The sequence below is a fragment of the Carassius auratus genome, chromosome 45 (genome assembly GCF_003368295.1).
Source record: "Carassius auratus strain Wakin chromosome 45, ASM336829v1, whole genome shotgun sequence".
Lineage (NCBI taxonomy): Eukaryota > Metazoa > Chordata > Actinopteri > Cypriniformes > Cyprinidae > Carassius > Carassius auratus.
The window spans coordinates 1,268,218-1,286,783 of NC_039287.1; the positions used below are offsets into that span (position 1 = coordinate 1,268,218).

At 37.7% G+C, this 18,566-nt stretch overlaps 1 protein-coding gene across 1 annotated transcript; it reads right to left on the reverse strand.

The window, feature by feature from the left end:
* Positions 1–2,963: 2,963 nt before the first annotated feature.
* On the reverse strand, positions 2,964–18,011 carry LOC113062824 (apolipoprotein B-100-like). Its single transcript, XM_026232826.1, has 28 exons — positions 17,884–18,011; positions 17,145–17,174; positions 16,840–16,943; positions 16,605–16,750; positions 16,329–16,476; positions 16,078–16,230; positions 15,854–15,978; positions 15,682–15,767; positions 15,140–15,593; positions 14,939–15,053; positions 14,700–14,846; positions 14,410–14,621; positions 14,141–14,336; positions 13,875–14,051; positions 13,587–13,790; positions 13,311–13,478; positions 12,988–13,193; positions 12,692–12,871; positions 12,497–12,606; positions 12,195–12,402; positions 11,916–12,091; positions 11,661–11,821; positions 11,444–11,553; positions 10,955–11,328; positions 4,833–10,868; positions 4,599–4,704; positions 4,260–4,446; positions 2,964–4,158 (listed from the first exon to the last, which is right to left on the reverse strand). Exons 1-28 carry the CDS (start codon positions 17,936–17,938, stop codon positions 3,247–3,249), a joined length of 11,286 nt encoding a protein of 3,761 aa, XP_026088611.1. The 5' UTR covers positions 17,939–18,011; the 3' UTR covers positions 2,964–3,246.
* Between the last annotated feature and the right edge of the window lie 555 nt (positions 18,012–18,566).

Consider the following 18,566-nt stretch of genomic DNA (forward strand, 5'->3'; position numbering starts at 1 on the left):
ATAAAGTACAGTCACCGTTTACTATGGACAATACTGATAGATCTGGAGCTACAGTAAACCTTGAGATGCAACTGTATAAAAAACAAGGTCTGTCTTTTAATGAAGCATGCATAGAAACATATCTCACCATCAACTGATAATGAACAAGTGTTTCCTTTGTCCACTGAAGCCTAAGCATCTTGCTAATGCAGTCAGTGAAAGTTGGTAAATCATATTTAAGGTCCATGACACATTAGTGCATCGTTCATTTATCATTATTTTACTTTGTTTACATTGCTATAAGAAATTTATTTGCAAAAAATATTGCTAAATTTACTTTGACTGGTGAAATCCAGTTATTTCAATAGGAATCCACACAGATTTCACAACCGGGTTCAAGTTTAGTCACAGATTCTTGATTTGAAAGTGACTTCTGTGTGAACTGTGCTTCATACATTGCTACACTATTGACAATAAACAATGGAATGTTTTGCCCCAAAATTTTGCTGAAATTTCACTAATGTGACTGCACCTTAAGAGTCTGTGTAAGTGGTTTCAGCTGAAATACAAAAATGTAATACTTAGTGGTTTAAATAATGAGGTAATGATGAAGTCCTTCTTCATTACAATTACAAAATATAAAACAATTCACAATCAAATATACCAATATTGTTTTAATAATTATCCAAACTTCACTCAAACTCGCTCACAGCCTCATCCATTCACAAATGCCTGCAACAACAAAATTACTATCACACTTGTCAAAAACATTTTATGTCTCATTCAGACTTGATGATAATACTGGAGTATTAACTGTTCTCAGTCAGTCAAGGCACTTTCAGGAATCCTGTGTGAAAATGGATTTAAGCTTTGATGTTTTGGTTGATCTCTAGCCCATACACTGCAGTGTTCTTTGTGTTGGGCTTGGAGCCCAGAGCTTTAGCTTCTTCCAAACTCAAGGCTACTGTATAATATTTTTCATAAAATTGTCCTTCTCTGTTAATTATAAGACAATGCTTTTCTTCTTCCTCTTCTCCCTTTTTTTTTTTTTTAACTTATGAATGTCTTTTCAAATAAAATATCCGATATAGTAAGGTAGCCTACAGTTTTTGTTAAGTTGAAAATATTAACTTTTATATTGTTCAGATTGGCTATTATTTTACATTACATCTAAATCAAGCTCGGCTCTGCAAGCTCCGAGTATTTATTAAAGGCCACCAACATAATGAAAAATTGGTATCATTCATGCGATAACGATGATATGGAGCAAATATTAACAGTTTTGATGTGTTTGCCATAAAAAATAAAAAAACACCTCTCAGGATCAAATGGGTAGGCTACCTTTTAAAGTGTCCAAGTTCGTTGAATAGTCGCTCACCGCCGGAGGCCATTTTCAGCTCGTGCAGGTTCCGCAAGGTGACACTTGTCAATTTGTTTGTTATCATAGATTATAGTAGTAGGAGGGATGGTTTCGTTTGGAAACTTTCCACTCCGAGGCAAGCAACAATTAAAAATCCAAAAGTTTGGGTAACGTTTGTGAATGCGACACCCAGAAGAGTCCGGAGCCTTCCGTGCTCTGAACAGCTGAAATTAGATCATATTGCTGCATCTTCGTATGATTCAAGTGTGCCTGTTTGGTTTTGCTTCCATCGTACGTAACTCTGGTCAGGTTATCCAGAGTTTAAATAGTTAGATATTCGTGGAGCCCCCTGGAAATATCCTCGTGACGTGAGATGAGTTTTTAATTCAGTCAATGAGTGCGTTCTCTATAATTCAGTTAATCAGTCTATCATCCTTTATAAATCAGTCATATAGAATATCGGGGGCTAGATGTCACAAGAGAAATCATAATGGTTTTATCCCAGTAAATATGTGTTTTTTTATATATATATATTCACTTGAACATTCAACATCTGGTGTGTTCACACTTCAAAGCATTGGTTACAAACTGAGGGAGGAAACCAAGACAAAACCACATAATATTTAATTGGTTTTAAGATGATTCCTGCAAAAAGGAAAAATGTATTAATGTGCTCAAACAAATATTTTATAAATTTTAGCTGGCACACAAAAGTGCTATATACTGTATATATATATATTTACTGAACATATTCTCTTCTCTAATAAAGGCAGGAATCTCTGTCTGTCTTTCTGTCTGTTTGCATTTATATTTTGCCAAGAACCGTTCATCCAATTGATTTCACGAGTGGCAGGTGTTTTGCAGCGGACACAATGTAGTGCAGTGTTGCATTTCGGTACAATAAGGACATGCGACACGTTCAGAATTAATAAACTTTTAATAAACTATAGAATAGCGCGAACCGGAAGGGGCACGCCTTACGCGGGCAGGGTTTATATACTAATTGTATCTACAAATTGTATTTGGATAGCCTATTTCATATATATACTCTGTATGGGTATTTGTTCACTGTGTAAATAATTCCGTTTCTTCACTACAAGTGAGAAGAGAAAAGCTACTGTATACTGGAGATGGGTCTTTTGTGTAAATTAAGAAAAATAATCCTAATCTCAAATATTGAATAGGCTACCATGTTGAAGTATGAAATAAACAATATGAAATAAGAGAGAGATGGCCAAAATATGATAAAATTAAAATGTATGACAAAAATGTGAAAGTAAAAATGCTTTGAATTCAGGCACTTTTGCCTTTGTACATTTTTCACATTTTTAGAAAAATAGATGTTCTGGAATATCTAAGTGACTGCTCATGTACTGAGAGATAGTATTTTAAAATACAGGTTCTGCTGTATTCACATTCACCATTATACAATATGCTTTAAATGTTTAGTATGTATGACAAATGTTTTGACAGTTACAGTAGCTCTGAACATTTAATATTGTGCAATGTTGTTGAGAAAAAAAGTGTGTTTTCTGCTCAGAATCACATTCAAGCATTTTGCGAAACTGTCCAGATCAACAGACTATCATCTTCTTAAGAACAAAATAAAAAGAAATTCATGATATTGCATAATAAAAGTTCTTTATTTAGCTTCATCCATCATGCCATTAACTATACGTCACAACTGACATTTTTGTACCAAGGTTAGTATTTGAATAATCATTTATACAAACAGAATAATACAACAGCATAATAATGAGACATTTATGGCACCAGTGATTGCTTTATATACATGTTGCTGTTACACTTCAGTTAAGTGTACATTGGCCTGCTATGTCCATTTAAGAATGCTCTTTCCAAAAGACGGTAGTGTTTATTTCATTCGCTGTTTGTTTAGAATGATCAATTTACTGGAAAAAAGGCAACGGAAACTCAATTTGCTGTATTCCATTATTTGCATTAAATAATTCATCCAAACTGGTCAAAATGTTGCTATAAAATACACTTATAGGCATCAAAACAAAGATGGCAAACGCTGTAGTCAGTCCATCTAAGGTCTGCAGCAGCTTATTGTAGCAAGTGTTAAGGTGAGCAGCAACAGTTTCTAAGATGTCAGACTTAATGCTTTCCACAAATTCTTGTGCTTTATCAACCATCTCTTGAAGGGTTTGTCCTAGTTTCTCAAGAAACACATCAAGGCCTTCTGTTTGCTTCATCACACCTGCTATCATAACTAGGTGACTTCTCAGGGTACTTTTCACAATTTCTTGCACCTCGGCTACAGTCATGACCTTTCCAGGGGAAAATGTCATTTCAACTGTGCTGAAGTTCTCCATTAGAGTAAAGAAATATACCTCCTGATTGTTAGCGAGTTTCTCCAACATTTCTGCAAAAATAAATCTGATTTTGTTGCAGATTTCAGGCAGAGTAGCTTCGTCCATTCCAGGCAATTTATATTTAGTCTCTCTCAGGAAGTTGATGGCAGCATCAAGCAGGACCTGGATAGTCTTTTGGTATGTAACAACTACACTTCTGAAAAGTTTAGACAACTCACTATGCTCAGAATCAGAAAAGGGGTCATCTCTTAAAATATTTTCAAATTCTTGAACAATGTTAAACAGTCTATTTATTGCTTTATCAATTCCATATTTTTCAGCAAATCCTTGAATACAGGATGGTATTTGATCTTCTAGCCTCTCTATCAAGCCTTCACCTATATCACGTGTGGCCAGTAAATTGTAGCTGACCAACAGTACTTTTTCATTTCCCTTTGGTACTGCTCTGATCATCAGAATTTCAACATCATCTCCTGGGGCAGACTGCAGAAAATGCAACGATTACAATATAGAATGTTTACTATCTATATAGAATGATAAGAAACAAATACCTCAGTTTGAAGGAGTAACGAAATGCCACTTACTGCATAACGGCTGTAGATCCTCGCATTAATCTCAGATGGAATCCTTCCTTGAAGCTGGAAGCCAAGGTGGCCAGTTGTTGGTGTGGAACCTGAGGCACTTACCCCATCGCTTTGAGCAGCGTAGCGAAAGTTTACATCTGTGAATGCTGGGCTGGTGATGTCCACAATCATGGTATGGCTAGGATCACTAAGAAAAGAAAAAAAAATGAAGCCATAAGTATGCTAAAAAATTAAAATGTACACACAGGACTCATTATGAATTAAAGAATACTCATAAGCCTAATAGAAAATGTTTAATTAGAATTCAATGAAATGTCAGAAGTTATTTTAATTTTTTACCCCGTATGAAAAACATTGCTGAAGTCCATAGTAAAGTCAGCATGTGTAAGTACAGCATTTGCTCCGACAACAAGGGCACCATTCTCCGTTGTAGTATTCATGGAGCCTGTTTTGTGTGAAAGCACAAATCAATTAAGCATGCTGAGAACAAATATTGTAATTTACTCTTAGTAAAAAATTGTATAATTGAATGATCTTTATGTATTTGTATTTTTTGTCTGTGCAGATACTTACTGTCAAAATTATACTCCAGGAAAACTACTGGTGAAGTGGCTGTAGCCTTGAGAACAGTTTTGTAGACTGGTGCACTACCATCTAGTTTAGCAGCAACATCTGTGGTGTATACTGGAGAGATGATCTTTGAGGTGTAATCAATTGTCTGCTTGGGTACACTAAGCTCCGCCAACACCCTCTCAGAGATCCTAAGGTCACTGAAAGTGCTTGGTTGAGACAAGTCAATTTTCATTACAGCCACCAGGGACTTTAGAAAATCCAGATCAACTGTAGCCTGGCCAGTATGATCTCCCTTTGTGTTAAAACCTCCAATATTTGCTTCATTCTTGGAAGAAAACTTCAGGATAGCATAAACACGTTCCATAGCTGTTTCCACAGACAGGTATTCATCTACATCAAACACTATCTTGAGATTTCCATAATTCAGGTTGCCGTCAGCAACAGTCTTTAAAGCATATCGCAAACTTTTGCCATTCAGATAGATAGATTCGTCATAATTCAAAGCTCCCTTTACAATACCACTATCTAGGAATGTTCCATCAATGGTACCCTTTATGAGAGTCTCAGCAGAGATAAATGTATGAGTTCCTTCACCTTTTAAGATGTTTTCAGCATTTCCCTTACCAACAAGCTTAATAATGGGAAAGTCAAATGTGTACTCGGTCTTAAAAGTTGAATCTGCTTTTGGATGGGCTTTGTTGTCAGCAGTAAATTGGTGGTTGGCTTTAGCTGTAAGAATAGGTAGGTTAATGTTTGCAGTTGTGGTTGCAGACAGTGCAACTTCAAAGTTATCTGTGTTTATAGTTACAGTGCTTTCATGGGTTCCTTCAATGTGGCGATTTTCCAGGAGCAGAGAATTGGCTAATTTTAATCCACTTTTGGTGCTCAGACTGCTGGTTCCTTCAATCTTAGATTTCAGTCCCTCAAACTCAGAGGCAGTAATTGCTCCAAATTGAATTACAGGATTATCTTTCCGATAGATACCAGCATTAGCATTAAGGCTGAATATAGAGGACTTGAATGACACTTCAGAAATTAAATCACCCAGAGGGTGGATGTTAATGAAACCAAGATCAATAATGGCTGCAGCTTTACTCTTCTGGTAGACAATCTTTGCATCTACATCAATAGCCTGGTCAAAGTTGGTCAACAAATGCTTAAGTCCAGTATGTTCATATAGGTTGATGTTGCTGATTTCTGGAGTGTTAAAATTTATAATCAATGTTTCAAACTCAATAGTTGGGATGCTGAATGGGACTGTCAGAAATTCCAAATTGGCCTCTCCATTTACTCCAGCATAAATGCCAGCCTCATCTCCATTGTTGGCAGCTGTAAAGTTGTGACTGTATTTGTACTGGTTGAGACGAGCAATTGCCACAGTACTCAACTTCTGCATGTCAGTATTTAAGATAAGAGCATAATCATTCTGGAGATCAATCTTTGCAGTCAGAGGGTCTTTGAAGCTGAGTTTAGTATTAGCCTTGTTTTGGAAATCAAGGATCATCTCAAAGGGTTGCACTAAGATGTTGAAGGCACTAGAAAATGTACCACTGAGCAATCCATTGAACTTTGTGTCATAGGCTGCCTTCATATCTACCTTCATTTCTCTGAGATTAGCCTTTCCAGAAGCAATTAGAATGTAATTTTCTCCGCTATCATAATTTCCTTCAATATGGGCATTAAGGTCGATGTAGTTCAGGGCAACACCTTCAGCATTTATTTTCTGTTTAATCTTTAAAGATCCACCTCCGCCCTCTGTAGAAATGACTTCGCCATCTGTAGAAATTGTTAGTGTGGCTGTTGTTGGAGTAATAATTATAGTTGAGATACTCTTGGCGGTGAAATAATCAGAATCATCTTGCACAGATATATGGCCCTTGGCTTCTTCTGTCATCGTCAGAAGGATTTTTAAACCATCCTGCTTAAGAGTGACCTCATTAGTGTAAGAATGGTCACTGTTCCATGAAAGCGCAGGAATTCTTACCTTGTCAGTATATTGTGTTTTAATATTTGCAGACATTCCATCCTCCAGTGCGAAGAAAGCATGGTTAAGAATGTTAGCACTAAGGGAGGCGATAGTTATCTTCATATTACTCTTGGCAACAGCCTGGGCTGAGAAGCCGTAGAGTGACAATGAGGATTGATGGTCAAATGCTAGGATACTGTGAGTGATCTTCAGGGTTTCAGCAACAATCACACGACTCATCTTAGGGATGGCAAGCCGAGCTGTGGAATCCAAGGTGTATTTAAGAATGTCATATTCAGATGATCCATGTGAGGTTATGTGCCCTGTGAATTGTGGGGTTTCTGCACTTTCAGTAGAGTTTAAGAATTCCATGGTCGTTCTCATGTTGAAAATTGGAATAGTGACCATAACCTCACCGTAAAGCTTTCCGAAGGAGGGTATCATGACTTCACTTGGGACTGCAGGGAGAGTGAATTCTGGGATCTGCAGGTCTAAGAATTTGTGCTCCGGAGAGTATTTGGGAATTTCAGGGAAGGGGATCTCTGGAAGACTTATCTCTGGCAGTGTGATGGCAGAGATGTCTGGCAGGTAGATAATTCTTAGGTCTCCAAAGATGTCATCAACAGATGGCCTTTCATAATTGGCAATGAAGTTTAATAGGTCTAATAGTCCCTGCCTGATATCATCATACTCTATTCTGACTGGTGGCACTGTGTAATATTGCAGAATAATAAACTCTGGAAGGTCAATCAATGTAGAAGGGAGGCTGAATTCCTTAAGCTTCTCTAAACTTATTTTTATGGAGGGTACAACAAGGTCAGTGAGTGGGAAAGTGAAAGATGGGATCTCAAATTCAGCTATTTTCAGTCCTGTCTTGACTCCATCACAGATTTGCTTCAACTCAGTGACAATTGCCTGATCTTTAAGGATGGTTTGAATTATTTCCATAACAGCACTGCATGCATCTGTTGCAATGGCAACTACCTTAGTGTAGATACCACTCACTTGCTGCATGATTTCTTCTCTGATATCCATGTCTGTAATTCTCTTCCTGAGGCTTTCTATAAGTTCCTCAGTGTCAATGTAGACTATCCTATCAACAATCTCCTTGATTTGTTTGGCCACATCTGCAACTTTGATTGTTCTTAGCTCCTCGAGGCAAGCAGTAAGAGATGACAGAGCATAACTGACAAATTCTCTGATTGCATGGAGCTTTTGGCGGATCTCAAGTGACAAACCCATGGTGTAAAGTTCATTTATCAAGTCCTTGATTTTCTGGTTGGCTTCATCCACAAATACATTGTAGTCAAATGATCTAATTTGTCCGATGCAATGGCTCAGGCAGTTGTTTAAATGCTCAATGATTTTGTTTACCTCTGTTGTTTTCAAGTAGGTCATGGCCTCATCCAGCATCTCAGTGATGGGGGTCAGAATATATTTCAATGTGCTACCAAGAGCCTTAACAGTTTGTTCAGTATTGAACTTCTTGATAAGTTCAACCACCTTTTCCAGAATTGCTTCAATCTTCTTGTCAACCCCAGATTGCACCAGGGTTTCTCTCACAATGCTGTAGATAGTATTCAGCTTCCCTCCCAGTACAGTAAGCAGTTGTTTTGCTTTTTCAACAGTCTTGTGTATTTCCTCTGTAGGGATTTGAGCCACCAAATTGTCTGCATAATCTCTGAAGTTGGCAGAGGTTACAAAGTTCTTCACATCCTCAATAAACTTTCCTTGTTCAAAGTTTGCAACAAACTGCTTAAGTTCACTCAAAACCGCCTCCAGTGTGGATTTAATATCAAACTGTTCCTCAAGATCTTGCAAGAGGACACTGCCACTGCCCTTCAGTCTCGTTACATCAATCTGTTCAATAAAATTTTCTACAGCCTCAATGACAGCTAGAACTATGGCTCTGATGTCATATTTCTCATTGAATGCATTCAGTTCTTCTGTTAGTTTCTGTATTGCAGTGTCACATAGTGTGCCACTTGCAATCATTTCTCTCACAATTTTTTCTATCTCTTGAACATGAGTGTCCAGTTCAGTGACTAACTTCAACATAACAGGGTTTAGATTAATCAGAGCAGCCTCCATGTTATCCAGAGTAAATCCATACTTCTCATATAGAGCAATCAGACCTTCACTCATCTTGGCAATTTTCCTCTCCAGATTTAGCTCATTCACAGAATCACTTATGTACTTAGCTAGGTTCTGAATCTCTGCAATGATGTCTTCTCTGTTGATATAATACTGCATGGCCTCAGCAATCCTTAAAATTGTCATTTTGATATGTTGCAGGTCCACAGGAAATTTCTGAATCAATGGCAGGCTGTTATTGTTTTTATTATATTTTAGGAAGGCTGAGAAAAAGTGGTCTTGGTTGTCAGCATCATTTATGTTGAAGAAGTTTGTGATGATGGATCCAGACGCTTCTACTCCAAGTCTTTCAGGGTTGTTGTAAGCACTCACATCTTGGTTAAACAAATGGTTGTTGACCTTAGATTTCACTCTCATTGTGGCCTGCTGCTTAGATGGTGTCAGCACAGTATCAATCTTATTATCGAGGTTGATTTCAATTGATAGACCATTGTCCAAATTGTGAGTTGTTGAGACTCTGCATTCGTGTGAGTGTGCAAGAGCCAGTGGTTCTGCCTTCATAAGAAATTTTGTGTAAACTTGTGCGCTTTGTTTTCCATACAGATGCAAATCACCATCTGTATTGGCCATGGCATCAACACTGAATCTGAAGGGAACAGCAGTGGCATAAAAGTTACCATTGAAGCGTAAGTACTCTGAATTTAAAAGTGCATCATTGCTGAATGTGACTGAAAGTCCAGCAACCTCGATTTCTGTGTTGTGGCTCATGTGAGATCCCATAAGTTTTACAGTAGAACCACACTTGGCAGTGACAACCAGATCTTGATATTTCATCTCATATGTCTGCTTCAGTTCATCATCACCAAAGAAAAGCCTCCATCTGCCATTCAAGTCAGCTGTGTATGGAAGTGCCTTAAACTGGACATCATTAACCAGAGTGATGTCCAGAACATGCAGATTATTGTTGATTGTCACTGAAGTAGTATATGGTTCAATCTGAATGGAGATGTCATGCTTATAAGACACAACATCATCTTTAACATCCATTATAGAATTGAATGCTACCGAGGACAGAGATCCAGACAGAGAATTTGTATTTTTAATTATCATTCTATAAAATTTACCCTTTGTCTCAGCTGACAAGGAAAGCTTTGAAGTGTCAAGGGCTCCACTGAATTTGTTCTCAAGCGTCAAAGGGATGAGAGAGCTTTCCAGTGAAGTTGTGCCACTCGTGGTCAGGCCATCCCTGGTCAGAGATAGGCTGCACTTGTGGGAAGTTGTCTGTTCAGTCAGATTTGCGGAGGCATCGCTTTTTACATCCAGTCCATTGGCATCCAGTGTTGCTATAAACTGGGAATGGATATGATTTTCAACCCCATCGGAATTAGTGTCAATCTTAATGTTAACCAAATCAGGACTAGCACTAGCCTCAGCTACATTTCGGATGTTCAGACTGAGAATTTTTGCCCTTGTATCTGACTTCAGAGCAAGTCGAGACCCTGTATAGGTAACTTCAGCATCATGCATCAGAGTGTTCTCTAATGCAGTAGTTTTTGATATAACATTGAGCTCTCCATTGGTAAAAACTGCTTCAATTGTATTCTCTGCCTGGAAATGTTCTGAGTTTACTTTCAGAGAGGAATCAATTTTCGCTTCTGGCTTAAATGGGAGTAGGATAAGTGACTGCCTGAGAGCAACTGTTCCATTCAGAGGGCCAGCCTTGATGGAGCCCATCAGATTTCCGTCTCCTGAGATCTCATCCTTATTGACTCCAACCTGGCCTGTGTGTTCCACTGAAATCTTCAAACCCAAGGGACTGTTTGCCTCAATCTTACTGCTTGACTTAAATTTGATTTTTTCAGCAGTTGTCATTTCCTCAACATAATTAACACTGGCTTCAATTAGCTTGTGATCAAGAGAGGATTTAATCTCAGCCCTCAAAGATTCCCCAGGTGTGTCTTCCACTAAAGCAGATCCTAAACATAAGCATAAAGACAATCAAATAATAAGCATTTTATAACAGATTATGAAAAATTAAGTTAAATTGCAAACCAACAAATACCTTCCACTTTGAAGGAGAGGAGATCTACTGGGCTAGTTCCAATGACTTCAAACATGGCAGAATAGCTTGGTTTCTCAACAAGTTCCCTGCCAGCAGAAGCTGTTGCCTCCATGTCGTAGAAGTTGCTGCTCAGCTTGCTGGACACCTCTGCTTTTGCCATGTGAGGCAGTGACACAGACAGACTCTCAGGAACAAAGACCTCTGGAAGAGGAATGCTAAAGGAAGCAACTTCTAGGCCAAGCTGAGGTACTTCCAGCTTTGGTGTGTTCAGTGCAGCAGGCAAGTTGAAATCTCCAAAAGATTTCCCACCAAAAGGAATAGGAATGGAGATGGTATAATAATTCTGGCCAAACTTGTATTTAGCAGAACCCTCACTGTTAAAAAAAAAATGTATTAATGTACTTAACATCAATTAGTATGTGTAACATCATAGATATGATTCATGTTTCTGCATTTTAAAATTAGTTGCTGTATTTTTATTTCACTCACGCCTTCAGGAACAGCTTCTTGGGGACAGTGAATTCTGGGAAGGCAGGAATCCTAATGCCCTGGACATATGGGATGTTGGTGGCAAATTGTTCCAGGTAGGCATTTGAGGCCTAGATGATTATTGAATAAGTGTTATATTCTAATTCATGTTTTCTGTATTCCTATGTTTTGCTTAAATTTATGGGTTTGGAGAATCAAGGATTTATTTTGCATTTACCTCAAGTGACTGGATCAAGGCATCACGGATCTTCATGTCAGACATTCCAATCTCCTGATCAAGCAGGTCACTGACTGTGGCTTTGATGGCATCAAAATGAATATTGTTGTGAATCTCAGTGCTGACATCAGAAGTGACCTCAGCCTCAATCTTCTCCGCATCTGAAAAGAACATGAAAATTAGTTAATATGACAGAGGACTTCCAACTTGAGTTGAAGTTGAATTTAAGGAAGTACACTTAAAATTCAAATATACCATATTTCAGAATGACTTTCTGAATAGAGGAGGTTGTCGCAGGGAGCCTAAGGTCACTCTCAAACTCTACTGTGAGGCCCTCAGCATGTTTCAGTTGTGCAGTTACTTTAGCATCAGTCTGAAAATGAGGAATGAGCAGCTGAACCTGCAGCATGGCATCCTTCATTGACTCTATCCTAAAGAAGGAAAAGTCCAAAAGTTTATTTGAACGATAATGTGTGATTTTTAAAAATATAAATTATTATTGTTAGAACATATGTAATATGGACATGTGCACACTTAGCAAGGGTAACTAGAGATGCCTCGGGTATATTTTTGTTGATGAAGTCAATTTGAATGGAATTTGTGGCCCTGCTCTCTGTGATGCGGTCAATAGAATGAACCCGAATTCCAGCTTCAAGGTCATAGTCAGGAATCTGGAGATCAGCTGAGACGCTGTATTTCTGTCTGTCAAACATCAGTTTTGCTGTGCCCTCAAACGATGTTCCTGTTATATGGAAAAATATCTACATTTCAGTTGCTAGTTAATAGATGAAAATGTCTAGAGATCTTAAGGGATTATTTTGGAAGCACTGCTTTACCTTCTGCCTTCAGACCAAAAGTCACCGTGTCAACCTTGTCTTCATACACATAGTCAACTGTAGCTGTGTATGCAGAAACCTCACCAGTGGGGTGGATTTCAATGGCAAATCTAAAGATGCAGGTCTATGTTCAATATTTGGGATTCCCAGAAAAGCAAGAAAATGAACAAATGAATAAAACAGTAATTCCCTTACTTGCTGTCACCAGTCAAGGGGAAGTAGGGAGAGGCATCACTGGAAAAGGCATCTGAGTATTGTATGGCACTGCAGTACTTAAATCCAGGGAGGAATGGAGTGCATTTTTGTGCTTTCACATGTTCCATCATTGGAGGAATAGTCTTTTTTTCAGTACCAGTTACTGAGAACAAAGAGTTGCTGTGCAGAGAAAACAAAATGCAGAATGTATTGCAATATGTAGAGCAATATAATTTTTTTTGTTTGTTTGTTTGTTTATCATGATTGCATTTTCTGTGTTAACCGTAGCATCTTACGTCACACTGATGAGTTTTGTTGGCGCTTGGGGTGTGGGAAAGGTCAACTTCAGCTGCTTTTTGGTTACTGCAACCCTTACTTTCAGGCCGCTCTCATGGTAGATGTTAGTATGCATCTCCAGGCTAGACTCAACATAGTCAGGTAAGAGAGCTCCAACCTCAGTCACAAACTCCACACCAACAGAAGGCATGAAAGCCATCTCGCTCTGTGTGAAAAGACAAAGAAATAGGTGATGTAATTTGGTATAGCTTGGTTAAAAAAATAAAATAAATTATATATGTAAATATATATATTTATGTATTTATTTATTTATATACCATACCATATCAGGGGCAATTTTCAGTCCTCCTTTCACTCCTGGAGCAAAAGTACCAGACAAGGCAACTCTAAATGGAATTCCGGTACCAGTAGGTAGATAAAACTCATTGTCCATGAAGACATAGTGAAGAAAAAGGTTGTTGTTGACACTCGAGTAAAGGTTCCTTATGAACTGTAAAACAAATCATTAATTTGTTCAAATCATTAAAACAATATATTGGTGTTTTTGAGCATGGCAGATTGTTAAGCATTGATATTTATTTTACAGCCGTACACTTACATCAACTGGGAACATATGTAAGAGTCTATTAGTCAGCAAGGTAGCAGAGTAGGCCATGTCTTCCATATCCTTGGTGTTGAGATAGCCTATTTCAGCCCCCAAAAGTCTCAGGTAGATCATAGCCTCTGGGTTATCCTGAACTTTCAGTTTCTGGATGAGCTTGTTAACATTATTCATTATTTCCTTGACGATGCTTTGAGGGGCCTAGAATGAGAAGTATATGTGAGTGATAAACTGAATCAAAGAAAGTTCTTGTAGCAACATTTTGAATTGTAAAATGTAAAAGACCTTTTGCATTTTTATGTTATCCCATAGGGTTGGGAACATGCTCTGCATAATGTCATTGCCCCTGGGCACTTTATCAGCTGCATAGTTAATGGTCTTCTGCATGGTGTCATGGAAGAATCCATCAATGCCGATTAAGGCATCAACAGTGGGTTCCAGTCCCTTACCATTCAACCCGATCTGTAAGAACATAAAAATAATAAGATATCTAAAGGAATACTAGAGAAAAACTAAAGGAAACCATTTAAAAATGTAAAATAATCTTGTACCTCAAACATGTCTATGTCATATCCAAAAGCATTCAGGGTCATCTCCAGGATGACTTCATTGGGCAGAAGTTCTTCAGACTCAAAGATCACATTTCCTTCTAGAGAACCAATTTTGTAATTGCGAGAGTACTTTGTTGGATCTGTGGAATTTCTGATCTCATTCCCTTGAAGGGCATTGAGAATCTTCTCTTGAAGTCTGAGAAGCAGAAGAGAAATTTAATAAAAATTGTATAATTAAGATGTTAAAATGTTTGAAGATTTATACTAACTCCTTAGTCTCAGATGATTTGGAGCTCAGGATGTTGCTAAAATGTGAGTTAACAAAGCTCATAGCCTGACAGTTTTCATTTTTAGGCAGAGCAGCAACCAGCTGAGCCAGTTCAGAGGGCTGAGGGTCTTTCATCACAATGAGATATGCAGCAACACGCTTCTGTATGGGAGCGGCTGAATCAAAAATGACCTTCATTAACACCTCTCTGCCCTGTTAGACATATCAAATTTATGTTAGCCGATATTTATTTAAAATTACATTTATTATTTTATTGATATATCTGGTTACCTCATCAGGGACAGAAGTGAGTCTAAAAGCTTGAACAGCAGCTTGCTGGACCTCAGGGGATGCAGCAGGTTGGTTTATGCACTGGATAATTGCTGATTTCAGAGCAGGGCTTGCGGCTCCAACGGCAGAAGCCATGTTTCCAATGACCTTAGAGATTTCATATACAGATTTCAGTATCCACATATAAGCTGTTATTTATAACTTGGTGAAGCATGCTTATTGGAAAAAGATGAACATACCCTCAGGGCCAGGTACATATGTTCCTGATTGCCTGTGCAGTCACTGATCTGTTCAAGGGCGTAATTGGCGACTCCCTGAATCTCAGGGGTGACTCTTCCTTCAGCTTCATAGAGTCTTGCAAAAGGCAGATGAATAAACATTAAATTCTCATATAATGATTAAATACCATGACAAACGTTTACTTGTGCTTGTTTTCTCACCTCCTGACAGCATTGCTGAGAGCATAGTAGATGGGCTTGCTATCCTTGAACTTGGCCACCTTCAACATTTCCATAACAAGGCTTCTGGATGGGTTGGGAACCATTCCCATGGCATATGCTGCAGCATCAATCTCTACTGAGGAACGGTCAAACGTTCTGAGAACCTGCAAGATGGCAGTGGTACATTCTTGCGTGCCACACTGGAACAATGCCTGGTACACCAGGGAGCGAGAAATCTCCAGGGCCTCTGGTAGAGCAGTGCTCAGGCTTTCAGCATTCATTTTGCGGATTGTAGCAATGAGCTTGTGAGCTAGGTGGGCTCTGTTGTGTCCATTGTTGGTCTCAGAAAGGCCAGCCAGTTCCCTTAGAACTGACAGCATGACCTCTTTATCCTCAATTGGATGGACTGAGTCAATGCTTCCATCGAGGTGCAGTGTCTTCATGTTGGCTTCATCTAGAGGTGAGTAATCAAGAAAATTCCATTAATTCAAATGCAATTACTGCAAACACATGTTAATTTAAGTGTCTAAATGATTGCTTACCATGCTCAAAGATTCTTTCATTGTGCACAGACACTCCAACCAGAGTCAAGACTTGTTTTCCTACATTAGTAACTCCATACTTTCCTCTGTTTATAATCAGAATGAATTAGCAGATCAATAAATGAAACGGTCAAACAAAAGTAAAATCCCATGTAGCTGTCAATGAACTCACTTGTAAGAGAAAGGAACAAGCATGTGGTTTTCAGTACAGGAAGCAGAGGTCATATGTTTCTGTGCATTATCAAACTTATAGTTGCAGGTTTGGCTGCTTGTGATGAGCTGAGCAAGTGGGTAGTGCTGTGTGATGTAAAAAACCAAGCAAGTTCCAACATTATAGAAGTCATCAGATATTCATCACAATGTTATTGTGCCTTTTTCAAAGTTATGATGACTTGCCAAGCCAGTGATAAGGGCCAGGGGACTGGTATGGTCCATGATGGGCCTAAAATTGTCACATTTAGACAGATCTCTGTTGAGGGTGACATCGGTGGCAATGTTCTCTCTGGCGTTCACGGTGTACCCTGTCTTGCACATACCGTAGATGGTTGGCTGGTTTTGGGAAAGAAGTCAATGGATTAGTCAATGCATTTCAACCTTTTAACAAATTAAAACTTTTTGCAGCATTTTACAGGTAATGAATGACTGACCATTCGTCTGTTTCTTTCCTCCTCCAGCAGAGGCACTGCCAGAGCAGAGATTAGACCTCTCTTGATGTTCAAAATATTCACTGGTTCATCATCCTCAGGAAACAACTTGATGTCATCATCTCCCTCAACGGTGAACTTCAGTGGGTTCCTGAGAATCGAGATCAGGTTAGGTGTTTAATATGGTTTCTTCTTATCTTCTCAAAATAACTCTCTTATATCATTCTGATGTGTATATATATGTATATTGTTTGGTGTGGAATGCCTTGAGAAATGTACTTCTCCATGGCAGCCTTGAAAGCTTCTGCACCAGCAGATGGCCCAAAGAGAGGATTTCCTTCTGTATGAACATCAATCACCTCACTCAACGCACACTCTGTTGTGCGCAAAATATAGCGGCATGTTTGTGGGACCTCAATTTCAACCTGTTTAAAAATAAATATGTATGAAATTTCACGTTTTATGAAGAAAAAACAAACAAATGAAACAATATTGGCTGTGTTGACATTTATACCTTGCATCTTGCTTTGGGGCCATTAGTTTCTCCATTCAGGGCATTTAGAGACTCTATTTCATAGGTGTATTCGTACTTGTGAAAGCTCTTGTATCTTTTGGCCACTAGGGGAGCAAAAATCACATCTTAAATCTTTAGACTACAGCATTAGATTTTCTAAAAGAAAACCCTTGACTTGACATGACTTGAAGAGATAAAGTATAAAATTGTATTATTACAGTAAAACAGATACCATATAGAATTTATTATACATCATTTATATTTTCTTTAAAAAAAAAAAAAAATAAAAATAACTTAGGACTTACAAAGGCATGGTAATTCCTCATCTTGAGCATCTAAGGTGAAAAGACAACAAGGAGTACAATATAGAACAATTTCAATCATATATAATACATATGGTATTTAAATGTTATTTGTTTAAAACAATAGAAAAAAAAATGTAATAGAATACCAAAAGATGAAAAAATTATGATAACATAGATAAGACTGGTTCATATTTATTTTTATCATCTATCATTTTATTGTTATCATTGAAATGTAATATTCTTAATGTATGTTTATCAGCAGTAAATGTTGTTGTATATATATATATATATATATATATATATATATATATGTATATAGTTACAGAAAATATTTTACAATATAAAAAACATTATTAAAGTTAAAATTATTACTAAAATTATCTTTACAAATATTTTTTTTTCTTATTTTTTTTTTTAAATAGAAAAAGGATCTGCATACTGTTATGCTCCCTTTATTTCAAGAAGTTAGAAGCAGCAACGTTTTAGTCAAAGGCAAACCTGACGAAGGTCTTTGACCAACATTTCTCGTTTTAACTTTTCGAAATGAAGGGAGCATAACAGTGTGCAGATCCTTTTTCTAATTTTTGATTCATCCTTTGATCTTGCACCTGGTCAAGACTTTTTGTCCATAACTAAAAACAAATGAGTACTACTAGAACTGAAACATGAAAATAAAATATATCATCAAACAAACTGCACCAGTCACAAATGTTTCTATTAAATCCCTAGTAGTACTTACTTGTTAAGAATATTTCACTTAGAAGCAACAAAAGGCAGAGCTTAGTGTCCCCCATAATGGGTTCAGTTAAGCTCTTTCCTTAAGACCTTTGAGTATTCAGATGTGATCTGCTGTATTACTGCTGCGTATGACTTTATATATTAAGACCGTTATGGGAGGAGAAATGGCAGCTGCAAAAAGTAAAGTCCCCACTCCAAAGTTCATATCTTATGACTCTCTGGCAGGACAAAGGCAGCTATTTCAAACAAATAGAAAATGTTTTTTTAGAGGATGTTTGGTTTGCCTGATCTGTTGATTGGTCAACTGATTAATTCTATTTTGTTTATTGTTTAGTCAGCCATGAAAGTTTATTTAACTTTTCGTATTCTTTTTACTACTTGGTGTATATTCAGAAATGTTAATTTAAACCTACCTTTACAGATTTTAAACAGTAACATCACAACAACTTCCTCCTGACTCCTCTTGCCATGTAATGTGATGGCAGGAAGCCTATTTTTATTTCATGCCTTCTTACTTATGATGTTGCAAAGTAGGAAATTTGGCACCAAACCAGATGAGGTCATATAACTAATCTTGGAACCAACATATTTATTTTGACTACATTTTATTTTGACATCTATTGCCAAGGTTATTAACAATCAGACTGAACTGAATGAACTGAAACTGGAATAAATGTTTAAACC